Genomic DNA, 12227 nt, shown 5'->3' with positions numbered 1-12227 from the left:
GAAAAATGAGTTTTAATGACTCCAACCTAAGTGTATGTAAACTTCTGACTTCAACTGTAGGTCCCCAGTTAAAATGTTTATCTGTGAATCTTTACGTCCCTAGTACGCACATCCTGTATGATTCACTTGTCAATCTCACTTTTCAAGAAAAATATTTTTTTTGTTATGGCCAGCTGTTAGGCCTATCGTCTCACAAAATGGATGTCTAAAGTCTTGGAACAACTTTTTCCCCCCCCAATAGTCGGCAGCACAACATCTGTCAATAGCTTACTAGACTGCTCTAGGTGGATCCCAAAGTGATGTCTAGCATAGTTTCACCCCCCCCCCCCCCGGTGTAATGCAGGCCAGTCCACAGTACAGTGCACTGTCCGCTTGCTGCAGCTTGCTGTGACGCTACTGGAACAATGGGCCTTTTCCATTCAACAGCAGCTCCTTAGGACGAACCGGTCCTCAATTCAAGTTTCCATTGTGCTAATAATAAACTATGGTGCCACTCAGCACTGTCTGCGAATGGCAGTCAGGAGAGGCATAGGAACTACAATGGCCCTTTTTGTGGGTGAACCAGTGATGCCGGTGACACCATAGTGTCATGATGGTACGATGTCTCTAAGCCACATAGTCTAAACTGTAGGCTCGTCATCGACACAAGATTTGAAGTCTGTCGGAAACCATTGGCGGGAGCCTGTAAATGAATCAAATCCACATTATTTGTCACATGCGCCGAATACAACCTTACAGTGAAATGCTTACATACAAGCTCTTAACCAACAATGCAGTTAAGAAAAACAAGTGTTACTTTTTTAAAACTTTAGTTTAGTAAATACTATAAAGGAAATAAAAAATAACTAAGGACCAGGTGAGTAGGTGAATGTGTGATTTGAAACTGAGTGAATAAGAGAAAGCAAGTGCAAGAGGTAGTCAGATGGAGTAAGACAGTGAAAGTGGTAGAGTGCGTGAGAGAGGAGTGCCAGCACAACTACTGCAGTGAATAACAGCATTGGTGGCTGTTTTCAAACATTATGCACTCACTGTTACCTCGCAGATTTGCTTTATAATTGAGCAGTTTTCGCACTTAGTCATCCGTCATCTCTTGATGAATTCTGTTTTGCATTACAGGCGCCACATTTGAAATGGGCTACTTGTGTTTTGACTATGTATTTTTCACTAAACAGTTAAGCAAAACACAGTTCAGTCAGTTTGTATATTCTTGGTTATGTTTTTTCCTTCATGTTATCCATGTGTACTCATTGCACCATTTTCAATCTTTCTTGTTCCGGGGTTTCCTCCCCTCCCATTTCCCTGTGGCTGAGGGCAAGTTGTGTACTAGCCTAAATGGCAGGTGAGCTAGCTTTGTAGTGACCCAGTCTCCTGCTCCCTTGGAAGTAACCGCTCTAATATAGCGTAGTAAACCTTGTCTAGATAAGTGGCTGTTTAGTCAGACCAGGAATAAGTTAATCATCAATCGAGACCTGGTGACGCCCTACACACACACACACACACACACACACACACACAGGCCTACATGTTTGTTGTTTCCTGTTTCCCTAACAATGAAGCTGCTGTACTGGTGTTTACATTGGCGGTTCTCCATTTCCTCTGTATGAGGAAGTTGTTTCCTTTTAATCTACTTATTTTTTTTTTTCTGTCTGGAACTATTTGAAATGGATGCTCTGCTTTTAAATATTAACACAGCTTTTGCCCAGCGCTGCTACCTTTGCTCTCCGAGTGTTCAAACGCGGGTGTCGCTGGGGCACGTGCAGGACATGAAGAAGTACACTAGTTGGTCTCCAGTGTTCCCTCTCTCCATGTCCTGCACTTCACACGTCATTAAACATGCAAATAAGCGGTTGTGACGTTCCTTATGAGGCTTATACAGTGTCAGCAACAAGCTTATGATTGCATTTTACAATAGAGGGCTTTGAGGGGACTGGCCATGTTTTTGTTCTCCTGTTTCCTGGATTTAGTTTACACAACCAACAAAGAATACATCCTAGACCTACATTTAATTCCTGATTTTTTTTTTTTTTACCTTAAACATTGTCATTGCTAACTTTTTAAAATGTACTTATTTTTTTCTTAGAATTCTTGTTTTTTAATTGTTTAAATTGCTGCAACAGACCTGTTTATGTAGCAACTAACAGCTCGTTTGACCACAATCATATTCACCATATCCAGGCAAATAACATGCAAAACAAATCCAGAGATGCCCTCTGTTCTACAGAATATTATTTTTCTGACCTCAATAGCACCTGCAGTCACAGGCTTTTTAGACTGTTAGAGTACATCATGATATCAGGGCCCCACTCTTCCCAGGTCTCCACAAGCCACTTGTCATGTTCACTCACTCAGAGACCAAGTGACAACAGCCAGTATCCACTTTAGGATTGTGTTCAGGAGCTCATAGCTGCTGCTGCCTCTCTTCCCCTACTTGACCTGAGCAACCCCGCACCCCCCCAGCTAGCCTTCTGTCAATTTCACTTGGAAATTCAGGCCTCGGAAGCAGCAAGCCCATCTATTTTGCGCGCTTTTTTTTGTTGCGTGTGTGTGAGGGTAACTGTGTGCCTGTGTTGTCAGTTGGGCATAAAGAGTGCTTGTCTTCTCCTTCACTGAGCGGACCCAGGTTCGTTTTGGCAGTGTGGATTGCAGTGTGGCTTTGATAAAAGCACCGTGCCGTTGTCATCTGCTGGTCTCCAGGAGAAGCTAGCTGCTGTGTGTTTCGCATCGTGGTGGCCGACTGCCAAGCAGACATGGGTTGTCAGGAAGGGGAGGAGAGCTCTGCTCAAAGTTAAACCATGCACACTACACAGGCAGTAGCATAATCAGTAGAGGCTTATCTTGAGTGCAGACAATGTACTATATTATACACCTATAGGCTAAGCAGCAATATGAAGGTCAAGGAAATTCAGACTAAATGTGTGATGCAAGCCATTAGGCTATTCTTGAATTTGATTTTGTTGCAGCACCATAACCACACTGCATTTAATGACAGCAGAGTCAGAAACAAGTTAGTCTCGGAACCCAGACCAGAACCAAATCTCGCATGTAATAAATATGAAGTGTTTCACGGGTGACTAGATTCATTGGTACGTTAGTGTTCAAGGGCACCATGAGTTGTTTGGTACTATCTCGCCAGTTCATGTATTGAGAAATTAATTAACCAAAATTCAATACTAGATTGTTCAGACATTTAACCTATTCTAGGTATGGGGGGGATAAGCCTATATGTATATATTTTTTCTGTAACAGGAACATTGTGGTTGTGATTTCGCTGGCTAGTTACTGGTGAGATGTTGTGACAGGGCACGGTGTCATCAGACTGTGAAGTCATCATCCGGGGTTTGGCAACAGCTGAATACAGCGTTCTGTTGCCTCTGTTTTGAATAGCGTGCGTTTTTCTTCTCGTACCAGCCCGTGCCCGTTTTACAATGTGTCCCTAATTTCCTTTTTAAAGCATCATCTAATCATGTTAAATTGGGAGCTTTACCCAATCCTCTAATGCACTGTTTATTTCCCAGCAGTTGGGTCTCGGCTCAATTGAGCGTTCCATGTTTGTTTTATTGATCTCGTCTCCATATTGTAACTAATGCATTTTCATCTACTGTCGAACATTGACGTCCTGGCAAATTTTTAATATACGCTTGCTTTTGCAGCCTTGCATTATTGGCTTTGAACTGCCTTGTCTGCCTATAATTTAATCAATTTGTCTTTTTCCTTACATTAGCCGTCCCATATGCAGTTGAAGTCAGAAGTTTACATACACGTTAGCCAAAAACATTTCTGACATTTTAACAATTCCTGACCATTTGAATCCTAGTAGAAAATTCCCAGTCAGAATCACCACTTTATTTTATGAATGTGAAATATCAGAATAGTAGTAGAGAATAATTAATTTCAGATTCTATTTCTTTCATCACATTCCCAGTTGGTCAGAAGTTTACATACACTCAATTAGTACTTGGTAGCATTGCCTTTAAATTGTTTAACTTGGGTCAAATGTTTCAGGAGCCTTCATCAAGCTTCCCACAATAAGTTGGGTGAATTTTGGCCCATTCCTCCTGACAGAGCTGGTGTAATTATAAGTGAAATAATCTGTCTGTAAACAATTGTTGGAAAAATTACCTGTCATGCACAAAGTAGATGTCCTAACTGACTTGACAAAACTACAGTTTGTTAACAAGAAATTTGTGGAGTGTTTGAAAAAGGTGTTTTAATGACTCCAACCTAAGTGTATGTAAACTTCCGACTTCAACTGTGTGTATGTATGTATGTAGCAGAAGGAATAGATAGCGTGGCCTCAGGTGCACTGTTTTTGGAGATGAGTATTGCGATCACATAATGCAAAAATGTATTTGGCCCTACGGTCTGACCCTCTGTTTCAACTGAAATGAAATCAATGACCATTCAAAGCAGCTGTCCTTATCTAGCAGACCCCTGGGGCTTCTCATTGGACCTGTCCTTTTTAATAATAATCCATTTCATTATAAGACATGATTTTGTATTCTCTGAAGTGTCTTTATGTGTCGGTCCAAAAATGTCTCTGTCTGCGTCCAGGAAATCCAGTTTGTGGCTGTTTCAGTCACTTCTTGATTTGAACTTTAAATCCCCAGTCTGTGTTTACATACTGTGGCCGTAACATTGGGGCAACGTTTGCAACAACGTTGCTCTCGTGGTTAATTACTCCCAGAGAGAGACGGATGCAGATTAAAACTAAAATGGGATATTGGTAACTAACCCACAGAGATCTCTGGCTCTACAATCGAAGCTGAGCTCACTGGAATTCTCCGCTTCAAGGCTAATTTGTTTTGTAAATTGTTCCTTTTATTTGCCTCGAGACATTTGCGTTGTCCAGGGAGGATGTGTGTGTGTGTGTGTGATTTTAGTTTCTGTGCTGCCCTTTACCACAATGTTCTGTCTTCAGGGATACGTTGTCTTCTTCACTTGTGTCATCAGTCTTTAATGGTGTTGGAAGAAGCCATTTTGAAGTGTACTTCACTGAGTAACTGCAGGGTCCCTCGGAGGAGGAACTGTTAAGAATAAGATGAGCTTTAGCTCCCTAATCCGTAGTGTGGTCTACATGAGGTTTGAGTTACTAGGCCTATTTCCTGTTTGCTGAAAAACCTGGATGTGTTTTTGTCCTTGGTTCCAGTTGTGCTTCCTCTCTCCCCTCATTTCCCTGCCACCCGGGTCTGTCCTGGTGGCTGTTGGAGGAGCAGTATGCTATTCCTGTTGTGCAGTGGATTACAGGTTTGACGGACACACCGGGGTGCGAACAACACTGCCTCTCTCTCATGCCTGATGGAGCATTATGCAGTCTCTTGGCTCTTCCCGGACTGGGAAGCAGAAGTAATGTCTGCATCAGAATTTCTCCACAGGGAGACATTTGCTTTGGGGATTTCACTCAACCTTTTAATGAGAAGCAAGTGATTGCATAAGCGTCTGTCTTAGGTAGGCTAGGTTTTTCCTCATATGCATAGCTAATGAGGCTCCCCAGACTCAAGACTGTGCTTTGATCTAACCTGCCCCCAGTATAGTCGGTGGACAGCGCTGTGTCCAGATGCCCTTTGTTCACACCTCCAAGGTACCGTGGCACTGATCCAGGATGAGATCAGCTGTCTGTCAGTGGCGGCTGTGAACAGCACACATGGCCCTGGCCACAGTGCATTAGAGATCCTGGAGCTGGATAGCCTTAATAATTCCCTCTATCTGGAATAGCTGTGGAGCTAGTACTTTTAGCCAGGCAGGAACACCACAATGTATGGTCTGGGGCTTTGGGGGAGGGGGGCTATAAGAGTCAGTGGTTGGGAAATCATTGGCCAGAGGTAAAGACAGGGTGTCGTCTCCAGGGTGTCGTACTAGCCCGCCTTCACGCCCCGTCTCATCTGTTCTCCTGAGGAGCTGCTCAGCCCAAGCCCACTGGAAAGAGAATGAACGAATGCCCTTGATAAGTTGGTTCTCCCACGTGGCTTGCCTGCATAGTCCGGTTGGCTGGGGGGAGAACAGTCTTCCTTACTCTCTAGCTCTTGCCTTGTTTCACACAGGCTGTCATTTTAAGGAAGATGAATGCCTGGTGTACCTGTGACCTTGTGCTGGGGGAAATGGGAAGGCTGGTTCTGCCTGCTGACCCTGTGTACCAAGGTCTCCCAACCGGACTCTGTCTTCTTTCTGACATGTGAGCAGTCATGGGGCCTTGGTCAACCGAGCACAGCGTGTTGGTGTCATGGCTCATCCTACATAACTACTGCTGTACACCTTTTCTATTCACATATTGTCTATAATGTCTACAGTACCGTGTGTGTGTATTAGCTAATATGACATAATTCTTACAATTTTGCCATGGGGTTTTGGGGTTCTGTGATAAATACTGTATTCTCTTAATCTCATTATAATATTTATACTACTGTACATCACATTTCAGTTACTGTTTATACACACCACATATACTGTATACACACCACATATACTGTATACAGTTGAAGTCGGAAGTTTACATGCACTTAGGTTGGAGTCATTTAAAACTTGTTTTTCAACCACTCCACAAATTTCTTGTTAACAAACTATAGTTTTGGCAAGTCAGTTAGGACATCTACTTTGTGCATGACACAAGTAATTTTTCCAACAATTGTTTAGACAGATTATTTCACTCATAATTCATTGTGTCACAATTCCAGTGGGTCAGAAGTTTACAAACACTAAGTTGACTGTGCCTTTAAGCAGCTTGGAAAACTCCAGAAAAGGATGTCATGGCTTTAGAAGCTTCTGATAGGTCAATTGACATCATTTGAGTCAATTGGAGGTGTACCTATGGGATACCATCAAGGCCTACCTTCAAACTCCGTGCCTCTTTACTTGACATCATGGGAAAATCAAAAGAAATCAGCCAAGACCTCAGAAAAATATTGTAGACCTCCAAGTCTGGTTCATCCTTGGGTGCAATTTCCAAATGCCTGAAGGTACCACTTTCATCTGTGCAAACAATATATACACCATGGGACCATGCAGTCGTCATACCGCTCAGGAAGGAGATGCATTCTGTCTCCTAGAGATTAACGTACTTTGTGCAAATCAATCTCAGAATAACAGCAAAGGACCTTGTGAAGATGCTGGAGGAAACGGGTACAAAAGTATCTATCCACAGTAAAATATGTCCTATATCGACATAACCTGAAAGGCCGCTCAGCAAGGAAGAAGCCACTGCTCCAAAACTGCCATAAAAATGCCAGACTACGGTTTGCAACTGCACATGGGGACCAAGATCATACTTTTTGGAGAAATGTCCTCTGATCTGATGAAGCAAAAATAGAACTGTTTGGCCACAATGACCATCGTTATGTTTCGAGGAAAAAGGGGGAGGCTTGCAAGCCAAAGAACACCATCCCAACCGTGAAGCACAGGGGTGGCAGCATCATGTTGTGGGGGTGCTTTGCTGCAGGAGGGACTGGTGCACTTCACAAAATAGATGACATCATGAGGGAGGAAAATAATGTGGATATATTGAAGACATCAGCCAGGAAGTTAAAGCTTGGTTACAAATGGGTCTTCCAAATGAACAATGACCCCAAGGACACAATCGAGAATGCCACCTTTCCAACTTGACAATTTGTAAAATTTCTGCCCTGCTAGAGCTGCACCAGTCAACTGCAAGTGCTGTTATTGTGATTTGGAATCGTCTAGGAGCAACAACGGCTCAGCCATGAAGTGGTAGGCCACAAGCTCACAGAACGGGACCACAGAGTACCGTAGCATGTAAAAATTGTCTGTCCTTGGTTGCAACACTCACTACCAAGTTTCAAGCTGTCTCTGGAAGCAACATCAGCACAAGTGTTCGTAGGGCGCTTCATGAAATGGGTTTTCATGGCCGAGCAGCAGCAGACGAGCCTAACATCACCATGCGCAATGCCAAGTGTCGGCAGGAGTGGTGTAAAGCTTGCCGCCATTGGACTCCGGCGCAGTGGAAATGCTTTCTCAGGAGTGATGAATCACTTCACCATCTGGCAGTCCAACGGATGAATCGGAGTTTGGCGGGTGCCAGAAGAACACTGCCTGCCTGAATGCGTAGTGCCAACTGTATAGTCATGATTCGGGCTAGGCCCCCCCTAGCTCCATTGAAGAGATCTTGATGTTACAGCATACAATGACATGCTAGACGATTCTGTGCTTCCAAGTTTGTTTTCGTATGACAATGCCCTTGGGCAAAAAGCTAGGTCCATACAGAAATGGTTTGGTGAGATCAGTGGAAGAAATTGACTGGCTTGCACAGAGCCATGACCTCAACTCCATTCAACACCTTTGGGATTCATTTGAACGCCAATTGTGAGCCAGGCCTAATCACCCAACATCAGTGCCCATCACTAATGCTTGTGGCTGAATGGAAGCAAGTCCCTGGAGCAATGTTCCAAAATCTAGTGGAAAGCCTTCCCAGAAGAGTGGAGGCTGTTATAGCAGCAAAGCGGAGACCAACTCCATATTAATGCCCATGATTTTGGAATGAGAAGTTTGACGAGCAGGTGTAATATGTACTGCTGTACTGTTCTTAATATATCTTGTGTAAATTCATCCTGTGTTTTATTTACAGTGGGGCCAAAAAGTATTTAGTCAGCCACCAATTGTGCAAGTTCTCCCACTTAAAGATGAGAGGCCTGTAATTTTCATCATAGGTACACTTCAACTATGACAGACAATGAGAAGAAAAAAATCCAGAAAATCACATTGTAGGATTTTTAATGAATTTATTTGCCTATGATGAAAATAACAGGCCTCATCTTTTTAAGTGGGAGAACTTGCACAATTGGTGGCTGACTAAATACTTTTTTGCCCCACTGTATTTATTTTATGTGTGTGGATTACATTTGGATTACTGTTAGTGCTATTTGGGTTGTTAATTGAATTTGTTTCCCGACATTTCTTAATTTTCAAATTAATTTCACTTTTTTATTTTTTTTACCCCCTTTCTCCCCAATTTCGTGATAACGATCTTGTCTCATAGCTGCAGCTCCCCAACGGGCTCGGGACAGGCAACGGTCGAGTCGTGGGTCTTCTGAAACATGACCCACCAAACCACGCTTTTAAACACCCGCTCGCTTAACCCGAAAAGCCAGCTGCACCAACGTGTTGGAGGAAACACCGTTCGACTGACAACCGGCCCGAACCCCAGGCTGTAGTGACGCTGCAACACTGCGATGCAGTGCCTTTAGACCGCTGCACCACTCGGGAGGCTGATCTTATTTTTTTGGTTAAGGAAATGTTTGATTATTTGTATACAGTTTTACTGTATTGTCAGGAGCTAGTAACATAAGCATTTCGCTGCACCGCTATAACATCTGCTGGAATGTGTACATGACCAGTAGTTTTGATTTGAAATGCGGCACCACCACCGCCTCCTCCTCCTCAGTCTATCTGCACTGGAGATAACTGCACTCATAAATCTGGTGTGAGCAGTCGCTTCTCCCCAGGGGCAGCGCTTTATAACGGGCTAATTATCAATAACTCTCCACCTTAGAGGGAAGAAATGAAACTCATTACAGGACTAGTGCACTCTCCATTTTGGCCAATTTGACCCATGTCATATGCGCCGTTGTCCCCTGTGAAACCTTGGCTTGTGTTAAACAGCTTTTTGGTGCTCCACTGCATTTGAAGTTTGGGAAGAGCCTTTGTAATTATTTCTGCACCTCCGTCTGGATAGCATTATATTTTGGTTGATGGCCTTGATTTGAATTTATATTAAAGACTAGAAAGACTAATCAAGATTTGCAAGTTACGGAACGAAATGGTTTTCGACAACCTACAATGAAAGAGTTCTTCCTGATTTTGTGGTATCGTGGAGGTGAGAACAGTATCACTGTTTTCATTGGTTTGTTTTCCTCCCCATGCGTTAATGTGGACTAAGTCTTCATTTACGAACCTTGAAAGTAATGCACAAGACCTCTTTGCGTTGAACTTGATGCACATTTCCCCCAGTGTTTAGTCTACTGGTTCATTGTATTAGGAGGCTGTATACTAGATACATTTCCCCCAGTGTTTAGTCTACTGGTTCATTGTATTAGGAGGCTGTATACTAGATACATTTCCCCCAGTGTTTAGTATACTGGTTCACTGTATTAGGAGGCTGTATACTAGATACATTTCCCCCAGTGTTTAGTATACTGGTTCATTGTATTAGGAGGCTGTATACTAGATACATTTCCCCCAGTGTTTAGTCTACTGGTTCACTGTATTAGGAGGCTGTATACTAGATACGTTTCCCCCAGTGTTTAGTCTACTGGTTCATTGTATTAGGAGGCTGTATACTAGATACATTTCCCCCAGTGTTTAGTCTACTGGTTCATTGTATTAGGAGGCTGTATACTAGATACATTTCCCCCAGTGTTTAGTCTACTGGTTCATTGTATTAGGAGGCTGTATACTAGATACATTTCCCCCAGTGTTTAGTCTACTGGTTCATTGTATTAGGAGGCTGTATACTAGATACATTTCCCCCAGTGTTTAGTATACTGGTTCATTGTATTAGGAGGCTGTATACTAGATACATTTCCCCCAGTGTTTAGTATACTGGTTCATTGTATTAGGAGGCTGTATACTAGATACATTTCCCCCAGTGTTTAGTCTACTGGTTCACTGTATTAGGAGGCTGTATACTAGATACGTTTCCCCCAGTGTTTAGTCTACTGGTTCACTGTATTAGGAGGCTGTATACTAGATACATTTCCCCCAGTGTTTAGTATACTGGTTCACTGTATTAGGAGGCTGTATACTAGATACATTTCCCCCAGTGTTTAGTCTACTGGTTCATTGTATTAGGAGGCTGTATACTAGATACATTTCCCCCAGTGTTTAGTATACTGGTTCATTGTATTAGGAGGCTGTATACTAGATACATTTCCCCCAGTGTTTAGTATACTGGTTCACTGTATTAGGAGGCTGTATACTAGATACATTTCCCCCAGTGTTTAGTCTACTGGTTCATTGTATTAGGAGGCTGTATACTAGATACATTTCCCCCAGTGTTTAGTCTACTGGTTCATTGTATTAGGAGGCTGTATACTAGATACATTTCCCCCAGTGTTTAGTCTACTGGTTCACTGTATTAGGAGGCTGTATACTAGATACATTTCCCCCAGTGTTTAGTATACTGGTTCACTGTATTAGGAGGCTGTATACTAGATACATTTCCCCCAGTGTTTAGTCTACTGGTTCACTGTATTAGGAGGCTGTATACTAGATACATTTCCCCCAGTGTTTAGTCTACTGGTTCACTGTATTAGGAGGCTGTATACTAGATACATTTCCCCCAGTGTTTAGTCTACTGGTTCATTGTATTAGGAGGCTGTATACTAGATACATTTTTAGCCTCTTGTGTTCCAGTGTTGAGTCTAAATATCTGCTGAAGCAATATATTTACACTGTGTGTGGCTTCTAATTCTGTCGCTCCATCTCTGTACAGTTCGGTAGGGACGAGAGGAGGGTAGACAGCAGGACCATCTACGTAGGCCACCGGCCCTGTCCCGCCACCGACGCTTTCATCCCCCCCAAGTTCTGTGACAACAGGATTGTCTCTTCCAAGGTAAGATATACTGCCATGCTTTTACACCATCGACCTGCGGTCGGCACAACACCGTAAAACAGGCAAGTGGAAACTTGTCTGCGTTTCGACTCATGCGTGAATATTTTCCTGTCCCACTTCCACCTAAGCACCACTGTCTCTCCCTCCACGTCATGAATTCCAATGGCAGTCTTCTCTAGCTCCCTCTCCTCCCACTGCCTCTCCACATGCTCGTCTTCCTCCCCAAATGGAAGGCCATTATTTGTCTCAGGAGATCTGTCTGTGGCCGTGAAATACACTGCTACTATTTAATGTACCAGCAGGCAAGGTGGGTGATTCAATGTGTCCCCCTCTGGCTAGGGGCCAAATCAGGGCTAGGGGTGTGGGTCTGAGGAGGAGGAGGGCTGGCTGGGGGTTTAGAATCATGTATAGGAGGGGGAGGAAGGACTGGGAGAGTGGGATTTATAGTAGCGCAGAGGGTCCCACTGGGAATGGGCCAATCAATGTCTTGTCCTCCAGTGTAACCCTGGCTGTAGTGTTTACACTTCTACCATGCGCCTGTCTTTCATCATTCTGTTCCTTACAACTCCCTCAACGCTCCTTCTCTTTCTCCTTTCCTCTCTACTCACTCTGCGCCATCTCTCTCTCGCTTTATATTCTCTCTCCCTCACTGCCCTCCTCACTCATGCTC

At 43.4% G+C, this 12227-nt stretch overlaps 1 protein-coding gene across 18 annotated transcripts in view; it reads left to right on the top strand.

The window, feature by feature from the left end:
- Positions 1-12227, top strand: part of LOC110488757 (phospholipid-transporting ATPase 11C) — a 74961-nt gene that overhangs the window by 26421 nt on the left and 36313 nt on the right. For all 18 annotated transcript variants that reach the window (XR_005035919.2, XR_005035917.2, XR_005035918.2 and 15 more), the window contains one exon: positions 11438-11557. Coding sequence is in view for 11 of the 18 variants with exons in the window: in XM_090198341.1 (XP_090054467.1) it covers positions 11438-11557 (120 nt within the window). In the remaining 7 variants the exon portion in view is untranslated. The remainder of the gene's footprint in view (positions 1-11437; positions 11558-12227) is intronic.

Source organism: Oncorhynchus mykiss, chromosome 14, assembly GCF_057628025.1.
Source record: "Oncorhynchus mykiss isolate SJ-2025 chromosome 14, ASM5762802v1, whole genome shotgun sequence".
Classification (NCBI taxonomy): domain Eukaryota; kingdom Metazoa; phylum Chordata; class Actinopteri; order Salmoniformes; family Salmonidae; genus Oncorhynchus; species Oncorhynchus mykiss.
The sequence above is the reverse complement of the archived record's forward strand: the minus strand, read 5'-3'. Positions and strand labels throughout refer to the sequence as shown.